We start from the raw sequence: 18743 nt of genomic DNA on the forward strand, positions 1-18743 counted from the left end.
CAGCCCCCATACAGGGTGTGGGGCTCTAACACAGCGTGCAGCACTGTAGCAGGTACGAATACAGCCCATAACTCACGTCCCATCTAGTCTCTGCATAGCACGCAGCTGTCCTACAGCGTGCAGCTCACTTTATAGCGTAGTTCTCACCTAGGCTGTAGCTCTTATATGGAATTTGTTCCTACGTCGCAGGTACTCTCCTTGCCCTGTGCAGCTCTGGCAGCTCCTGCAGCGTGCGTACGCCCCGTTGTGCGTGGCTCACACATGCTGAGCATCTCCCCTGCAGCTCTTGTGCAAAGCGCTGCAGCTCTCCCCCAAGGAGGTATAAATAATAACAATAATAATAATTTGTTATGCATCCTGAACCTCCACCGCCACCCCAAAATGCTGCCATGCTAAAATAATTCACCGCAGGCTGCCCGTATGGGTTTCTGCACATTTAATAGAGGGTTAGATGGGATGGACAAGGGTTGGGGCCACGCTCACGCCTGCTGCTGGCTCAAGCTCCAAATTCGGACCCCAATAGCACCAGTAAAAAAAAAGAAACAAAAACAGTCTCCAAAAATAGTGGTAGAAAAAAAAAATAACAGTCCCTGTCCTGCATAACTTGTGCAAAAAACTGGCACAAACTAGTTTTTGTTAAAAAAAAAGAGGAGTGTGTTAGGAAAAGTTAGGAGCCGTTGAGCATCCCGCCACAGGGCCAGCACTGGAAGCTCAGGTACCACGGCCCTCCTGCTGCTCCCGTTATGTGCACATGGCACCCAGGACTACAGAAAGTCCTATTTCCAATCCCTGGTTAAAAAAACTGCAGTAGAAAAAATGGGGGGAAAACCCTACCTGTATCAAAAATATGCTAGTGTTGTCTCAGCGGCAACACAATGCTTTTTCTTTTTGTAAAAGAGTGGGATTTGGGAACGTCGAGAAAAAAAACCACAGGTGTTTTCTGAGCACAGCGGGCCCCTCACCCGTGAGCTGAGTCGCGCCGGTCTCTGCTCGGCCCCACGGCTGCCCTAAATGCTGCTGGGGTGGCGGCGGGGCTCCTGCGCCTCCTGCTCCTGCTGCAGCGCGACCTGCATGGGGGGCATGAGTGTGGGGGGGGCCCGGATGGGCTGCGGGGGTGGGGGGGAACACGGCCCCGGCCCCCCCCCCTCACCTGCTGCTCCAGGGGGTGGTGGTCACGGTCATGGGCATCCAGCGCCCGCTGCTGCTGCTGCTGCGCCGCCCCGGGGCTCTGCTCCAGCACCGACACCCGCGCCTGGGTGAGTGCCGGGGGGGGGGGGGGGTCACCCCAAAACCAGGCACTGGGCGGCCCTAAGGTGGGGAGCCTGGGAGGAGCCTGAAAGAGCCCGGCAGCACCCCGGTGCGAGCACCAGCATCTCCCCCTGGTGGGCTGAGCCCCAAAAAGAGCCCAGCGGAACCCCAGTGCGAGCACCAGCATCCCCACAAGCTGGAGCAAGCCCCAGATCAGAGCCCCGCGGCATCCTGGTGTCGGCGCCACCATCTCCCCACAAGCCCCCAAAGAGCCCAGCAGCATCCCAGTGCAAGCAGCAGCATCTTCCCATGCTGGGGAGAGCCCCAAAAGGAGCTCAGCACCACCCCAGTGCAAGCACCAGCGTCTCTGCAAGCTGCGATAAGCCCCCGAAGGAGCCCAGCACCAGCCCTGTGCAGGCACCAGCGTCTCCCCGAGCTGAAGCAAGCCCCAAAAGCAGCCCAGCACCGTCCCCGTGCAAAACAAGGCTGCACCAAGCGGGCAAGCAGCACCCCGGGGTGCCACTGCCTGCACCCAACGCGCACCCGCCAGCCGAAGGCTCTGCACGAGGCCACGGCCCCTGCCCGGGGGCACCCACCCGCAGCACCTGGATGTGCTTCTGCGCCTCCGCCAGCTCCTGCTCGGCCGTGCCCAGCGAGCGGTGCAGGCGGCCCTTCTGCACCGCCAGCCGCAGCGAGTCCTCCTGCGTCTTCAGCTTCTCCCGCGCCAGCTGCACGCACAAGAAGCGGGCACAACCCGTTGCTTTTGTCACACGCCTCGCTCCGGTGCACAAAACGCACGCGTGCAGGCGCACACACCCGCTGCGCAGCCGTGCCGCCGTTGCACGAAGCGTGTTTTGTGCTCGGGAAATAATTTTGCTCTATTAGGACATTCTTTATAGCTACGCTCAATCCGCTTCCGATCCTGGGCGAACCAAGCCTGGGTGCCCAGCCATCGGGGGGGGGGCATGTTTGTGTCCCTAGAGGTGCACGGGTGTGGGGGCAACCCCGAGGGCACCCAAGGGTGCCAAGAGGGGCGGCGGGCGCTCACCTTCTCCAGGGTCTTCTTCAGGGCGCTGTTGTCCTTCTCGAGGCGCAGGGAGGAGCGCTCAGCCTCGCGTCGCTCGGCCTCCAGCTGGCTCAGGGAGCTCTGCAGGCTGCCCACGCGCTCCTGCAGCCCCCGCTTCTCTGCCCGCAGCCCCCGCAGCGCCGCCGCCTCCTTCTCCTCCTGCTGCAACAGCATCTGCAACGGGGGGGGGGGGGGGCAGGATCGGACACCCCGCAGCTCCCGGGGGGGAGGGAGGGGGCTGCGTGGGGCAATAGGGGGCTGTAAGGTGGGGCAAAAGGGTTCAGGGAGCTGCATGGGGGGTATAAAGGGATGCACGGGGGCAAAAGGGGGCTGCAGGGGGTGGGAAATGGGGGCTGCATGGGGGGAGAGGGTGCTTCAAGGGGGGGGAATGGATAAAAGGGTGTTGGGGGCTGCATGGAGAGGCAATAGGTTGCTGCAGGGGGGCAAAGAGTGCTGCAGGGAGGCAGAAGGGTGTAGGGACAGAAAGGGTTGCAAGGGTGCAAAAGGGATCTGCAGGAAGGCTACGTGGAGGGGCAAGGGGGTGCTGCAGGGGGCAGTGGGGTGCTGCGCAGAGAGGAAGGGTGCCACGGGAGGGGAGGAAATGGTTCAGGCAAAAGGGTGCAGGGTGCTGTCGAGGGTGGGGGGGCAAAGAGGGCTGGAAGGCGGTAAAAGAGGCTGCATGGGGGCAATAGGGTACTGTGCAGGGGCAATAGGTTGCTGTACGGGGCGGGCAGAAGGGCACAGGGTGCACCCCAGGGGTAAGGCCAGCAGTCTGGGGGCTCCCACCTCCTGCAGCCGCCGGACCTGCGCCTCCAGCTCCTCCTTGCGCAGCTCCAGTGCCGCCCGCTCTCCCCGCAGCACCCGCAGCTGCTCCCGCAGGGCGCTCTTCTCCTCTCGCGCCTCCGAAAGCGCCCGCCGGGCCGCATCCAGCATCTCCTGCCGTGGGGACACACACGGTGACACGGAGCGCGGGGGGGGGCCCCTGCACACCCCGGGGTGCCCGTGCCCACCTGCAGCATCCGCCGGTCGAGCTCGCCGGCGGTCAGGGCGCTTTGGAGCTGCAGCAGGCGCTGCGGGGCTGAGCTGCCGTCGGTCACCGGCGAGCCCTGGGCACGGTCCTTCGAGCTGCTCTCGGCCTCGGCCGCCAGCACCGCGCTCAGACGCTCCACCGAGAGCTGCAAGGCGCTGGCGCGCTGCTCGCTCTCCCCGAGCTGCACCCAGCGGGGTGGGAAACCGATAAAAACCGACGCAGCTCAGCTCAGGAGGCAATTAGCGAGCGCGGGGATTGCAAGCCGGCCGTACCTGCCTCTGGAGCAGCTCAGCGCGGTCCTGCAGCACCCGCGCCTCCGCCTGCTGCTCGCCCAGGGCCAGCCGTGCCCGCTGCAGCTCATCCTCCAGCGCCCGCCGCTGCTGCTCCAGCCGGGCTCCGCGGCTCTCCGCAGCCTCCAGCCCCTCCTTGAGCCGCCGCTTGTCCTCCTCCAGCTTGGCCTCGCTGGCTTTCACCATGCTCATCTTCTCCTGGAAGGGACGGAGCAGCGTGTGTGCAAGCCTGCAAGCATTTTGTACACAAACCTACGAGCAGTGAGCATGCAAGCTCGCATGCAAGTGCAAGCAGCATTCATGCACTTTGTGTGCAGGCTTGCAAGAGTCTTGAGGGCACTTTGTGTGCACGCTTGCAAGCAGCAGGTGTGCAGTTTGTGTGCAAGCTTGAAAGCAGCGTGCGTGCAGTTTGTGTGTGCAAGCTTGCAAGCAGCTTATGTCCATCTTACATGCAATTTGTATGCAAACTTGCAAGCAGTTTGCGTACAGCTTGCATACAAGCTTGCGTGCGAGCTTCCAAGCAGCTTGCAGGCAGTTTGTGTGCCAGCTTGCAAGCAGCTTACATTCAGTTTGTTTGCAAGCAGCTAGCATGGAAGCTTGTGCACGAGCTGGCAAGCAGTGCGCCTGCAGTTCGTATGCATCTTGCATGCAAGGCTGCGTGCAGCTCGCGTGCAGCCGAGGCGGGGTGGGAGAGGTGGGGGTTTTGACCCAGGTGCCCACCTGGGCGGAGCGGCGCTCGCCCTCGGCGGCGTGCAAGCTGCGCTCCAGCGCCGACACCTTCTCAAGTAGGGCCCGGCGCTCGCGCTCGCCCCGCCGCAGCGTCTCCTCCTGCAGCAGCAGAGCGGCCTGCGCGCTGCCCAGCTTGCCGTCGGCGCCCCGCCGCCCTGCCGCAGCCAGACCGCGGGTTGCAAACCTCAGCTGGGGCTCGTGGGGCACGCACGGGGCTCTGCTGGGGCTCGTGGGGCATGCACGAGTGGGGTCGGACAGTTTTACCGGGGTTTGTGCAGGATGCGTGGGGGTTTTACCGGTTCTACTGGGGTGCACAGGGGGGTTCCAATTTTACCGGGGTTTACGGGGACTATGCTTTATTTTGTTTTGTTTTTTAGCAGTTCTACTAGTATTTTTGGGACGTGTGTGGGGGAAAACCCACAAAGCATGCAGCATTTGAGTGCAGCATCACCACCCCCACCCCATTTTCCCCCAAAGCACCCACTGGCCACGATGCTCCGCCGCGTGCCCAAATCCCAAGCAGCCACACGTCGCAGGGAGATGAAACCTGCTTGCAGCACCCAAAACCACATAATCTGGGGGAATCCACCCCAAAACCACCCCCATCACCTTCCTCACTCTCAGCCACCAGCTTCTGCAGCTGCAGCGCCCGGGCACCGGCACCGTCCCGCTCCGCCTCTGCCTCTGCCAGCCGCTGTCCCAGGCTGCAGACCTGCGCCCGCAGCTCCTCCTGGGGTGAGAAAACAGGGCGAGAAAGGAGCTTTTTGGGGACGTGCAGGGCAGGGGCAGGAGGAAGGGCATACCCGCTCCCGCTGGGCGTCCTGCAGCTCACGCAGGAAATCCCGCAGGGCTGCCCGCACCGCCTCGGGCTCGGTGGCCGCATCGGGGTCCGGCGACGAGCCAGGGGTCCCCGTCCCCTCCGTGGCACCGCCTGGAAGGAGAGGGATGGGGTGGCACGGGGTGAAGTGGGGGGGGGACACGCCACCAGATGGGGCCTTAAAGCAAGGTTTAGGGTGCAGGGCAGCCCCGGGATGCTCTCACCCTTGCCCAGGGAAGCAGCACGGGCCCGGCCGATGCCCATGGTGCGGCGCAGGGCGGACTGGAGGCTGCCCAGGCGCGTTTCGGCAGCCCGGCGCTGCTCCTCGCCGCGGGCCAGCTCAGCCTCCAGCCCCTGCGCCCGGCCCTCGGCCGCGCTCAGGCGCAGGCTCAGCTCGGCCGCTTCGCTCCGCGCCGCCTCCATCTTCAGCTGCAGGTTGCGGGCATCGGCCAGCAGCTTCTTCTCATGGCCACGGGCCTCCTCCAGGCTGCGGGACAGATCCTTCTCCCGCTGGTGGAACTCGCCCTCCGCCTCCGACAGCCTCTGCTGCAGGTGCTGGAGCTGGGGTAAGGAGGCAAGGGGTAGGGCTGGGGTGCAGGGCAGGGAGAGACGGGGTGCTGGAGGAAACAAGGAATGCCCAGGGTGCAGGGTACAGAGCAAAATGGTGATGGAGATGCAAGGGATGGAGCGATGGGGCACGGGGGGGTGCCTTGGTTATAGGCGATGGAGCAACAGGGTATGGGGGACCCTTAGGGATGCAGGGGGACAGAGCAATGGGGTGCTGGGGGACCCTCCGGGATGGAGCGATGGGGCATGGGAGATGCCCAGGGATGCAGGTGGCAGACGATGTGGGGTGATTGGGATGCAGGGGATGGAGCAAGGAGGGGTGGAGACCCCTGGGGACAGAGCAGTAGGGCAATGGGGACATCGGGAACCGAGTGGGGGGGTGACGGGGGCACCCACGGCACCAAGCGACGGAGCAGCAGGGGCACCCACAGGGACACGGGGTGCGCGTGGTGGCGATGGGGACACCTGGGGACCCTGCGGGACCGAGCGGCCCCCACCTCCTTCCTGGTGGCCTCCATGCCAGCCTCGCTCTCCACCACCTTCCTCCTGAGGCCGAAGGCTTCACGGCGGCTCTTCTCCTCCCGCTGCTCCTCCAGGGCCACGCGCGCCTGCAGCTCCTCCAGCTCCCTGCTCTTCTTGCTGTTCTCACTGTCCAGCGCCTTCACCTGCCCGAGGAAGCGATGCGGGGCTGGGGGAGGCGGCTCCAGACAGGCAGACAAACGGACACACAGGACACACAGACGCACACACCCAGCACTGTCCCAGCCGGGGCGGGGGTCCCCCCGCCGCCCCCTCCTCACCTGCCGGCGCAGCTCCTGCAGCTCGCGGCGCGCCTCGAGGCGGTCGTGCTCCAGCTGCCGCAGGGCCCCCCGCAGCCTCTCCGTCTCCCTGGCCGCCGCCGCCTGCCCGCCCGCCAGCAGCGCCAGCCGCTGCTCCTTCTCCTCGCCGGCCCGCTTCAGGCTGCCAACGAGGGGGAGAGGGGCTGGCGGAGGAGGGGGCTGGTGTCCGTCCTCCCCGTCCCCCCACCAAGGCATCGTCTTGGCCACAAGTGTTGCTCGTGCTGGGCACCCCTTCCCCGGCCCGGGCCCATCCTGAGCATCGCCCTGATCCTGAGCATCCTGCTCTGGGGCGTCCTCCTGTCCTGAGCATCGTTACAGCCCCACACATCCAGGGCTCCGCTCCGTCCCGTGTGTCTCCCAGCTTGAGCATCCCCTTGTCCCGAGCATCGCCCCGATCCCAAGCGTCTCCCCCCCCAGGGCATTGCTCAGCCCCGTGCGTTTCCCCGCTCGAGCAGCCCCTTGTCCCTGGTGGATCCTCCTATCTTCATCATCACCGCAACCCCAAGTGTCAACCTCCAAAGCATCTCACCGCCCCAAGCATCTCCCAAACTGGGCATTCCCCTGTCCCGAGCACTGTCCCCCATCCTGAGCATCGCCCTGACCCTGAGCATCATCCCGACCCCAAGCATCACTCCAAGGCATCTTACCGTCCCAAGCATCTCCCAAACGGGGAATTCTCCTGTCCCAAGAATCCTCCCCAGCCTGAGCATTGCCCTCCAAGGCACTGCACCACTCCACCATCTCCCAGCTCGGGCATCCCCTTGTCCCAGGCATCCTGCTCAGCTTAACCCCCCCATCCCAAGCATCCCCCCGGTCCCGAGCATCGCCCTCCGATGCCTTGCACCACCCCTTGCACTCCCCATATTGAGCATCCCCCGACCCCAAGCATCGCCCTGCAGGACAGCTCCCCCTCCCGTGCCTCTCCCATCTTGAGCATCCCACTCCGGGGGACCCCCAGCATCGCCCCCAGCACCCCCCCCAACCTCGAGCACCCCCCACACCTGATGCGCTCGCCCTCGGCGCGCCGCAGGGCCGCCCGCAGCTCCTCGTTGGAGCGCCGCAGGGCCTCCTTCTCCCTGGCCTCGTCGCCCAGCGCCCTGCGCGCCTCCTGCGCCTGCCTCCGCTGCGCCTCGCGGCCCTCCCGGCTCTCCTGGGCCGCCCGCTGGGCCTCCAGCAGCGCCTGCTGCCCCGCCGCCCGCGCCTCCGCCACCAGCTGCAGCTGCGCCCGCACCTCCTCCGCCTGCAGCCGGGGATTCAGGGGGTGGAATGGGGCTTTTTGGGGGCAGGACGGAAGGGATGGGAAGGGGTCGGTGGGGGGCGGAGGGGTTCTCTCACCTCCCGCAGGGCGCCGTCGCGCTGCTTGGCCACCGCCGTCACCTGCTCGCGGAGAGCCTTGGCCTCCCGCTCGTGGGCCTCCGCCGCGGCCTCCGCCTGCGCCCGCAGGTTGTGCAGCTCCGCAGCCAAGCTCTGCGGGAAGGGACACAAACATCTGAGCCCCCCCGAGCCCCCCCCCCCGCCCCGGCTGGGAACGGGGGAGCGTGCAGTGGGGAGGGGGCAGCTGGAAACTGGGGGGCTTACGATGGGATCGGGGCGGATGTCTGGGGGGGGTTGCAACCAGGGGGTTGTAATTGAGAAGGGTCATTGGGGGGGTTGCAAGGCTGGGGAGATGGGGGGGGGGTTGCAAATCGTGGGGGCTTGGGGGGCTCACAGCAGGGCAGAAGAGCGTTGGGCACTGGGGGTACGCCCGGACGTGGGGCATTGCAACGAGGGGGATGCCCGAGGACGGGGGTTGCAGTGGAGGAGCCTGTGCCATGCCTGGGGGGGGTCCCAGGCCCCCCTCACCCACCTGCTGCTGCTCATGGCGCCCGGTGGCCTCGTGCCGCTGCCGCTCCAGCTCGGCTGTGGCCTCGGCCAGGCTCTGCTGCAGCCCCGCCAGCGTCCCCGCCAGCGCCGCCTTCTCCTCCTCCTGCAGCGCCAGCGCCTGCACGGGGACACGCTCAGCCGGGGCTGGGGGACAGCAGGGACACGGGGGGGGGGGGGGGGAACACGCACCGACACCCACCTGCTGCTTCTCGCTCTCGGCACGCAGCAGCCCCTCGTCGCGCTGCGCCCGCGCCGCCGCCAGCTCGGCCGCCAGCTCCTCCTGCTCCCGCACCAGCCGGCCCCGCTCCGCATCCAGCTCCCGCTGCGCCCCAAAAGCAGCACCGGTCCCCCCAAAATCAGCATCGAGCCAAAATCGGCATCAGCCCGAAATTTGGCAAACCCCCCCAAAATGGCATCGCCTCAGAAATATTGCTCTAAATTCCGTATTGCCGTCCGAAACCAGCACTGCTCTCCAAATTCAGTACCGCCCTGCCCCAAATCTGCATCACCTCCCTCCAAATCACCATGGCCCCCCCCCCCCCCCCCCCCCCCCCCCCCAAATCAGCATCGCCCCGGAGCCCAGCGGTGCCCACCTTCTCGCACCGAAGCCGCTCGAGCTCGTCCTCGCGTGCCACCTGGGTCCCGCGCAGGGTCACCGCCTCCTGCTCCACCGCCGCCAGCCGCTGCCGCACGGCGCCCAGCTCCTCTGCCGGGGCCAAAATTGGGCGGGTGGGTGGTGGGAATGAGGGTGTCCCTCATTGGTGGGAATGAGGGTGGGAATGAGGGTGTTACGTGATCGAGGATGACGCCCCAAAATTGAGCGGATAAGTGATGTGACCAAGGATGTTGGCCCCCAGAACCGAGCTAAGTGATATGCCACCCCAAAATTGAGATGCTATGGGATGCAGCCAAGGCTGCCGCCCCAAAACCGAGCAGGTAAGCGCCGTGACCAAGGCTGCGCGCGACGGCGAGCGCCCCACTCACCCTGCAGCCCCTCCTTGGCCACGCGCAGGGCCCGGCCCTCGGCCTCCAGCTGCTGGCCGCGTGCGCGGAGCTGGCCGAGCTCCTCCTGCGCCTCGAAGAGGCCGGTCTCCAGCGCCGCCTTCTCCGCCCTGCCGCGCCGGGACGACACACGCTGCCGAAAACGCGGCCGGGCGGCAGGCGGGAGGGCGGCGGGTTGGGGCGAGGGGCACCCACCTGAGGCCGTCCGCCTCCTGGCCGCGGGCGCGGGCGTCGCGCTGGGTGGCGGCGAGCTGCACGGCCACGCTGGCCGCCTCCTTGGCCAGCCCCTCGCGCTCCTGCGTGGCGCGCTCCAGCGCCGCGCTCAGCCGCTCCCGCTCGCCCCGGGCCTGTGCCAGCGCCTTGCCCGCCGCGCTCTGCTCCTCCAGCGCCTGCGGCCACACCACCACGGGCACCCCTCGCCTCCGCCCGGTCCCCCTTGCTCCCCAGGAGCCTTCCCCCATCCTCCGAGTTACCCTCTGCGCCCTCCCCGTTGCCCCACGCACCCTCCTGGCTGAGCTGAGCACCCTCCCAGTTGCCTCCAGCATCCAACCCCTCCCTCTCAGTTACCCCCTGCATCCTCCCAGTTCCCCCAGCACTCTTCCAATTGCCCCACGCACCTTCCCCCTCCCTCCCAGTTGCCCCCTGCATCCTCCCGGCTCCCCCAGCACCCTCCCAATTGCCCTGAGCACCCTCCCCACCCATCCCAGTAACCCTCTGCATCCTCTCCATCATTCCCAATTGCCCCCTGCACCCTCCCGGTTTCCTCCTGCACTCTCCCAGTTCTCCCAGCACCCTCCCAGTTGCTTTCTGCATCCTCCCCACCTCCCCAGGTTGCCCCATGCACACTCCCCATCCCTCCCAATTGCACCCTGCACCCTCCCAGTTCCCCCAGCACCCTCCCAATTTTCTCCCGTACCTCCCTACCTTCCCCGATTGCCCCCCAGCACCCTCCCCACCTCCCCCAATTACCCCCGGCACCCTCCCCACCTCCCCCAATTGCCCCCGGCACCCTCCCCACCTCCCCCAGTTGCCCCCAGCGCCCTCCCCACCCCTCCCAATTGCCCCCCAGCCCCGCACCTGCCCCAGCCGCTCCCGCAGCTGCTGCTGCTGCCCGCGCAGTGCCCGCAGCTCTGCCCGCAGCCCCTCGCAGCCCCGCTCCGCCGCCCTGCGCGCCCGCTCCAGGCCCAGCCTCTCGGCCTCCACGTCCCTGCGGCCTCGCTCCAGCTGCCCCAGCCGGGCCCGCAGCCCCTCCAGCGCCCGCGTCGCCTCCCCGGCAGCCTCCCGCTCTTCCTCCAGCCCCGCCAGGGTCCGGCTCAGCTCTCGCTTATCCCGGGCCAGGCTGGCCGACAGCTCGCTGCCCCGTGCCAGGGCCTCCCGCAGCTGGGCTGCCTCCGCCCGCGCCTCCTGCAGCGCTGCCTCCAGCTCCGCGCTGCTGCCCTGCGCCTGCCGGGGCCGAGGCTTGCTGCGAGGGGCTGGGGACGGGGGGGCGGCCCCAGGGAGGATGCACAGTGGGGTTTGGGGTTGTGGATGTCCCCAGGGAGCGTGTAGGGGGGCTGGGGATGTGGCTGTCCCGAGGGACAGCGCCCATGGGGTTGGTGGATTTGCAGAAGGGTTTGGGGACCCGGACGTCCCCAGGGAGGACACGCAGGGATCTGGGGTTGTGCGCAGCCCCAGGGAGGAGGCACATGAGGTTTGGGGATGCACAGAGGGGCTGGGGATACATGCACGGTCCCAGGGGGGATGCAGAGGGGCTGGGGGTGTGGGTGTCCCCAGGGAGGATGCATGTGAGGTTTTGGGGACGTAGGTGGCCCCAGGAGCATGCAGGGAGGTTGGGGACACAGATGTCCCAAGGATGCAGGGGGATTTGGGGATGCGGATAGCCCCACAGGGCACGCAGGGCGATCGAGGGTGCAGATGGCCCCCAGGGAGGATGCGCGTGGGGTTTGGGGACCTGGATGTCCCAAGGGAGGACGCAGGGGAGCTTGGGGACACGGCTGTCCCCAGGGAGCCGCTCAGGGACACACGTGCCATTTGGGGGATGCGGATGTCTCCGGGGGGTGATGCGTACAGGGTCTGGGGACACAGACGTCCCCGGGGAGGACGGGGGGGGGGGGGAGGGGGCTCTGCCACCCACCTGTGCCAGCGCCTCGTCCAGCGCCGCCCGCTCGCCCCGCGCCACCTCGGCCTCCAGCTGGGCCTGGCTCAGCGCCTCCCGCGCCTGCAGCAGCTCCTGCTGCGCCACCGCCCGCTGCCCCTCCAGCTGCTCCAGCTGCTGCTGGCTGCGGGCACCCGCGGGGCGAATTTTATGGTTCTTAGGGTTAGGGTTGTAAGGGTTTTTAGGGTTAGGGTTTTTAGGGTTAGGACTTTATGGTTTTTAGGGTTAGGGGGCACCCGCTGGGGGGAAGCACCCACTGCGGGGGGGGACCCAACAGGTGTGTAGCACCCACTGAGGGAGACCCACGGGGGGGGCACCCATTGAGGGGCAGCACCCATGGGAGGTGGGGAGCACCCACTGGGGGGAGAGCACCAACTGGGGGGGGGGGGTACCCGTTGGATGGGGAGGACCCCCTGGGGGTATCACCCGCGGGGGAGCAGCACCCACGGGAGAGGGTAAGGCACTATTCTGCAGCACCCCCAGAGGTTTTGCAGCCCCATGGGGCGGGGGGGGTTCAGCACCCTTTGAGGGAGGGAGCAGCCTCTTTTTGGGGAGGGTGGCAGAGCAGGGGCAGGAGCGTTGTTTTGCAGCGCCCACCCGGGGCTGGGGGGGGTCACGGCACCGGGGGGGGTCCCCACCTGTGCTCCAGCTGCTGGCGCACAGCCTCGGCGGCGTGGGCGGCCTCGTCCCGCTGCTCCTCCAGCCCCCGGCTGCGGCGCTGCAGCTCGGCCTCGCTGCGCTGCAGGACCCCTGCCCGCGCCTGCTCCGCCGCCAGCGCCTGCTCCACGCGGCCCCGCTCGCTGCCGGACAGACAGACACGCCAGGATGCGTGGGGACAGACGGACGGACGTGCGGAGAGACAGGACAGACGGGCAGGGATGGAGAGGAGGGGTGCGGAGGGCTGCGTGCGCTGGGACACACGGGTGGACAGGCCGGAATGTGCAGGGATGGACGGGTGGAGGTGGAGGGCGTGCGGGGACAGAGGCCATGGACAGACAGACAGACAGACAGACAGCTCGGCGCTCACAGACAGACGGACACGCGGGGGGTACCTGCGGAGGAGCTCAATGTCGGCGCGCAGGCGGGCGGCCTCGCGCAGGGCCTCATCCTGCGCCCGCCGGCAGCCCCCAGCCTCAGTGCTGAGCTGCTCCAGCCGCTGCTCCAGGGCCGCCCGCCGGCTCTCGCTGTCCCCCAGCTCCCGCCGCAGGCTCCCCGACGCCTCCCGGGCCTCCTGGGGGAGCAGGGGGGTCAGCGGTTGTCCTCCGTCCTCCCACCCATCTGTCCCTTCTGCTCCATTCTTCCTCCGTGCATCCATCCACCCGCCCTCCCATCCACCTGACCCCGTGTCCCTCCATCTATCTGTCCTCCCATCTGTCTGTCCATCCGTCCATTCTCCTCCATCCATTCTCTGTGCATCCATCCACCCACCCTCCCATCCAGCCAGCCCCACGTCCATCCATCCATCCTCCACGCATCCGTCCACCTGTCCCCATGCCCCTCCATCCGTCCTCCCGTCCGTCTGTCCTCCCAACCATCCGTCCCCAATTCTCCTCCATCCATCCTCCGCGCATCCATCCACCCGTCCGTCTTCCCCCATGTCCATCTTCCTCCTCCTCCTCCTCCTCCTCGCTCACCTGCAGCTGGAAGTGCCGGCGCCGCAGGGCTCCGTGCACAGCCCCCAGCGTGGCCGCGGCCGCAGCGGGCGAGAGGCTGCGGCAGGGGAGCCTGGGAGGCTCCGTCGGGGACCCGGGGTCATCGGCCAGCACCGCCTGTGAGGGACGAAGACAGCGCCCTGCTGTGGCACCACCACGGGAGGGGAAACTGAGGCACGGAGGGGGTGGCAGCAGTGGGGGCACAGAGGAGGGCTGGGGGCACCTGGGTGACGTCCTGCAGCGTCTGGTGGAGCAGCTCCACCTCCGCGCGCAGCGCCTGCACCTCTTCCACTGACGGCTCCTGAGCACGCGAGGCCTCCTGCAAAACACCGCGGTGCGGCGTCACGCACGGCTGGCGTGCAACGTGCACCGCGCCCTGGGTGTACAGCGTGCCCCGGCACGCAGCACGCATCGCACCCTGGTGTGCAAAGTGTCCGGCGTGCATCACGCCTTGCTCCCCCAGCGCACATCACGCCTCGCACCCCGGTGTGCAGCGTGTGCCGTGTTGCACACCGCGTCCTGGCTGGGCGTAGCATCCTGCACCCCTGCGCGCATCGTGGTTTCACGTGTGTCCTGCCCCGGTGTGCACAGGGTGCTGGTGTGCACTGTGCACCGCACGCAGCTTCCACCGTGCCCTGGTGCGCAGCCCAGCCCAGCGTGTGCTGTGGGTCACGTCTGAGCACGCGCTGCACCCCAGCATGCACCGCAGCCGGGCGCACGCCCTTCCCAGCATGCGAGAAACGCCACCCCCGCACTCACCATCTTCTGCAGCTGCAGCGTCAGCACCGCCACCGCCCGCTCCTTCTCCCCACCTTCCTCCCGCAGCCGCTCCAGGGCCGCCGTCAGCTCCGCCAGCCTGGCCGAGGCGACGCCCAGCATCGATCGGTGGGCGCTCAGCCCCCCCCGGCAGCCTCCCGCCCTGCACCCCCGCCCCGCGGGACCCCCACCTGTCCCCGAGCGCGGTTTTCTCCAGCTCGGCGTCACGCGCCCGCGCCGCCAGCTGCTCCTCCAGCTGCGCCAGCTGCTGCGCCTGCTGCTCCCGCGCGGCGCCCGCCCGGCCCTCGGCCAGCCGCAGGTGGGCACCCAGCTGCACGCAGGCGGCGTGGGCGGCACGGCCGGCGCGGGACACCTCCTGGCTCAGCTCCGCCAGGTCCCTGCGCCAGGGGGTGGATGGGGATGAGAGGGGTGGCCTCCCCCCGATGTCCCCGTCCCCCCCCCCCCATCCCCATCCCCTGCAGCCCCCGGACCTCTCGGTGGCGGCTCGCAGCTGGCCGAAGTGGCGGCGGAAAGCCACCGCCTGCCTCCAGAGGGTCAGCAGGCGGCCGTGCTCATTGCTGAAGTAGGCGTTGAAGGACTGCGTGGGGATGGAGCGGTGGCGGGGTCAGATCGGGGCAGGAGAGCAGCACCAGGGTGCCCTCCGTGCTGCACCCCTCTGCCCCACAGCCCCCGTCCCTCTGAAGGCAGCCGGGCAGCACCCCCACGTCCCTCAGCCCCTCGGCCCCCTCCCTGCGCCGTGCCCTGAAGCCCCCAGACCCGCTCCCAGCACCGTGCCCCGCGCCGTGCGGCCTCCCCCTGCTTTGCATCCCGCACCCCACAGCCCCTCTGCATGCAGCACTGCTCCTGCCCCGCACCCCTTCCCCGTGCCACGCGCCCTGCAGCCCCAAATTCTTCTCCATGCAGCGTTGCTCGTGGTCCCACAGCCCTCCCCATGCTGCACCTCTCTGCCCTGCATCGCCCTCAGCCCCCAGCCCCCTCCACACAGCCCCCCCACTCTGCACCTCTACACGCAGCATCCCCTAATTCTCCCCCACGCAACACCCCCTGGGGTCCCGCAGCCCCGCACCTTGCAGCACCCCTGCACCCCTCTGCCTTGCATCACCCTCGGCCCCATCCCTCCCCGTGCAGCCCCCCCTTTGCTTTGCATCCCTCTGTGCCGCATCCCCCGGGGCCCCAAATTCTACCCCCCCCCCGCAGCCCCACGTCCCCGACCTCCTCCTCGCGCCTCCACTCGGCCTCGCGCTGCTCCAGCTCGTCCCGCGCCCGCGTCCAGTCGGCCGTCAGCTTGCGGATGTCCTCGCTCAGCGCCGCGTTGGCCACGTTGGCTTGCTCCAGCTGCTCCCGCAGCATCGAGTTCACCTGCACCAGGCTGCTGCTCCTGGGGGGGTGCAGGGCCAGGGGGTGACCCCGGGGGGGGTCCCGCAGCACCCGGCACCCCGGGAACCCCCCACGCACCTCTGCTGCTCCTCCTCCAGCCGGATCAGCGCGTTCTCCAGCTCGTTGCTGCTCTCCTCCTCCAGCTGCGAGCCGCTGATGTCCAGCTGGCTCTGCGGGGACATCAGCCCCTTAGAGGTGCTGGCGGGCAAAGGGGGGGGACACCGGGATACCCGGGGCAGGACCCCGCCGCTCACCGTCAGCCTCTCCTGCTCCAGCTCCGTCGCCTTCTCCAGCAGCTGCTGCTCCACCTCGCCGCATTTCTTCTTGTACTGCAGCACCTGGGTGGAGGGGACAGCGGGGGGGGGGGGCATCCACCCCTGGTACGCGTCCCCCCCACCCCAAAGCGCCCCCGTCCCCCCGGCGGGGACCCACCTTGGCCTGCAGCTTCTGCACCAGCTGGGCCTGCCGCTGCTGGCCCTCCTGGTACGCCTGCAGCTTGCGCTTGTAGGCGGCCTGCTCCTCGTCCAGCAGCCGCCGCAGCTCGATGTTGTGCTGCGCCAGGCTCCGGCTCTCCGCCGCGTCCCGCTCGCCCGCTTCCAGCCGCAGGGACTGCTCCAGCTGCCGCGGGGTGCAGCACCCCCAGCGCCGCTCGTTTGGGGACGTTAAACACAAAGCACCGCCCCCGGCCCCCTCCGTGTGCCAGCACCCCGACCCGGCAAATTCGGACTTGCTTTGGAGTTGTCCTGCAGCTGCAAACCCCGCACGGACGAAGCAACCAGAGACACTCACACACACCCCACACACCCCATTTTGCTATAAGAAATTGCCTTTGAGAAATAGCCCAGCCTCAAGGACTGGGGGGCCCGGCAGCTTTGCACCCGTTTTGCTGCTGATTAAAGCATCTTTCAGCACTCTGGCCACAAGGGGAGGGAGGCAGCAATTTTCCCTTTGGGTATTTTTGGGGCTGTTTGCTTGGGTTTTTAATAACCAGGCACGCACGGAGGGGTTTGCACCCCAAAAGGCCAGGCAGCCCCCCAGCTTGGGCTGCCCCGGCCGAGCTCAGCGTGCACCAGCCAAGTTTTGCATCTCCCCAGGCAACGGCTGCCCGGCCAAAAGCCTTGTTCTGCCCCTGTTGCCACGGTGCAGAAAAAAGGCAGCGGGGTGAACACCACGGGGGTGGTGTGGGGATGCTTTGTGCATCCCACAGGACAAGTCCCAGCACGCCAGGCACCGACATCTCCATCACCGGGACGTTGCGCGCACCCCGGGCACCCTGGCACCGCCCGGCGCCAGCAGAAGCTCCCAGAGACGCTGGGGAGATGCGTTTTGGGGCCAAAACGGGTGGATTTGTGGGGCCGGGCGGGCAGCCGACCTACCCGCTCGCTGATGGCGTTGTACTTGATGGCCAGCTCATCGCGCTCGGCGCGGCTCTGAGCCAGCAGGTCCTCGAGGCGCGACAGCTCCTGCTGCAGGATGCGGTTCTCCTCCTGGAGGGACAGCAGCGAGGACATGGCCCCGGGGACGGCCGCTGCGGGAGGGGACAGGGCTCAGGGGAAGGATCCAGCCGCAGGAGGGATCCCTGCGCCTTGCCACCACGAGCTGCTTTGTTCCCTCACCCTCTTCTCCCCCAGCTGCAAATGCTTCCCCCCAGGCCGGGTCCCCCAGAGCAGCTCAGCCTCGCTTTTTGCAACCGCAAAACCCAAAGTCTGCAACTGCAAAAACCGCGGGGGCATTTGGGCAGCGGCAGATTTGCAGCGGCTTTTGCCGTTGCATTTTTTGTGGCGGCAGATTTGCAGCAGCTTTTGCCGTTGCATTTCCCGCGATGGCAGTCTTTACGACCGCAGATTTTGCGATTGCAGATTTTTGCAAAACCCGCTGCAAACCTGCCGATTGCAGCACCAGAACTGCTCGGCGGCTGCTCCCGCGAGAGGAGCACCAAGTTCCCACCTCGATCGCAGCCTCCGACTTCAGCGTGCTCATGGGCTCCCCCCCCTTTCCTCTGCTTTCAGCAGCCCCGTGCCCCCATCCCAGCCTGGTTTTTGGGGCTCTGCTTCCGCTCTGCAAGCGGAAAGCGGATGCATGGCCAGGATTAGCCCGAAATCCTCGCCTTCCCCTCCCAGGCTGGGGCCCTCCTCTTCCTGGCTGTGTCCGCATGCCTCGGGGGTCCTAACGCCTCCGCCAGGCGCTGCTTCAGCCTTTGCTGAGAAACCACGGGATATTTGCGAAGCCGAAGTTTTGCAAATCAAAACAAGCAAGCGAGGCTTTTTGCTTGCAGAGCAGGAAGGGAGGAGATTTCTTTGGTAGGGCAAAAAACCAAACAACAAACAGCAGTGCCAAGCACCCCCCCCGTGCCCCAAAGTGGTTAAAACGCGCTCACTTTGCTCTGCCATCCCCCGATGCGCCCCCTGCGCAGCTCCCCGAGCTTGGGATCTCCTTTACCTGGTAGCCTTGGGGAAAGGAGCCCTTTCGTTAAGCCCTAATGAAGCCCGGCCACGTTAAGCTCATTAAAGCCCAGGAGTTTGCTCTGGCAGGAAAAAGCTCCGGGTCGAGCATGCCAGCTTGCTGCGGGAAGCCTTTTGCTCGGCGCTGCGAAGCCGTGTCACCTCCTCGGGGACAGAGGCCCCGCCGCAGCTCCCCCACCGTGACTGCCCCCGGGGCAGCTGCTGTCACCCCGGGGCGCTGCTTTCTGCCCCCGCGAGCACGGTGCCCGCAGGGTGTGCGCCCAGGAAGGAAACGCGCCGGTCAATCCATCAGAGCTCAAAATCCCCCGCGGCACCACCCCTGCTGGGGGCTGCAGGACGAGCGTTGTGGCTGGAGGCATCCCCGCTCTGAAAACCCATCGCTCCAGCCTCGGGCCCGACACGGTTTCACCCTCCTGGCATTTCCCAGCCTCTATTTGCCCCCCCCCCCCCCCCCAGGAGGGAAAGTGCCCTTTCTCCTCCCCACCGCCCCTTCGAGCCACGGATTAACGGCAAAGGAGAGAGCACGCCAGGGCAAGCAGATGGGACTGAGGATTTACACATCCTGCTGCCGCAGACAGCTTTTGTCTCAGGTCCGGCTTCTTAAAACGTCCGCGCTGGAGCTGCTCCAAGGCTCCCTGATGGGCTCCAGGGACACACGAGGCCTCATCTCCCCGCTTCTCCCCTTACCTGCTTTGCCCGCAGTCCCTCACGCCCTGCAAAGCCACTGCTAAGCAACACCCGTCTGTTGTGCCTCGCTGGCGAGTGCCCCGCGCCGTTTCCTCGACACCGGGAAGGAGGGGACAGCACAAAACCATTCCCAAGCATCCCCTCCCCACCTCAGGAAGCCTCACGGCTGCTCCGACCCACAC

At 67.2% G+C, this 18743-nt stretch overlaps 1 protein-coding gene across 8 annotated transcripts; it reads right to left on the reverse strand.

Moving 5' to 3' along the window:
- Positions 1-421: 421 nt before the first annotated feature.
- CROCC (ciliary rootlet coiled-coil, rootletin) lies at positions 422-18160 on the reverse strand. Of its 8 annotated transcripts, XM_040533756.1 has the most exons (36): positions 17360-17640; positions 17029-17124; positions 16789-16940; positions 15845-16030; positions 15667-15750; positions 15491-15600; positions 15248-15413; positions 14506-14612; positions 14206-14412; positions 14018-14114; positions 13482-13577; positions 13241-13375; positions 12659-12837; positions 12245-12406; positions 11586-11730; positions 10529-10894; positions 9647-9840; positions 9434-9561; positions 9043-9155; positions 8649-8771; positions 8433-8567; positions 7922-8053; positions 7588-7826; positions 6548-6707; positions 6245-6412; positions 5405-5741; positions 5167-5294; positions 4973-5093; positions 4355-4518; positions 3617-3832; positions 3325-3525; positions 3101-3250; positions 2297-2488; positions 1845-1976; positions 1151-1308; positions 422-1067 (listed from the first exon to the last, which is right to left on the reverse strand). In XM_040533756.1, the coding sequence occupies exons 3-36, from the start codon at positions 16921-16923 to the stop codon at positions 959-961; spliced, it is 5475 nt and encodes a 1824-aa protein (XP_040389690.1). In that variant the 5' UTR covers positions 16924-16940; positions 17029-17124; positions 17360-17640; the 3' UTR covers positions 422-958. The 8 variants fall into 8 exon arrangements, with proteins under 8 accessions (XP_040389690.1, XP_040389691.1, XP_040389692.1 ...); XM_040533757.1 differs by lacking the exons at positions 17029-17124; positions 17360-17640 and adding an exon at positions 17852-18160; XM_040533758.1 differs by lacking the exon at positions 17029-17124 and having other exon boundaries at positions 4982-5093; positions 17360-17641.
- Positions 18161-18743: the final 583 nt, after the last annotated feature.

Source organism: Cygnus olor, chromosome 21, assembly GCF_009769625.2.
Source record: "Cygnus olor isolate bCygOlo1 chromosome 21, bCygOlo1.pri.v2, whole genome shotgun sequence".
Lineage (NCBI taxonomy): Eukaryota > Metazoa > Chordata > Aves > Anseriformes > Anatidae > Cygnus > Cygnus olor.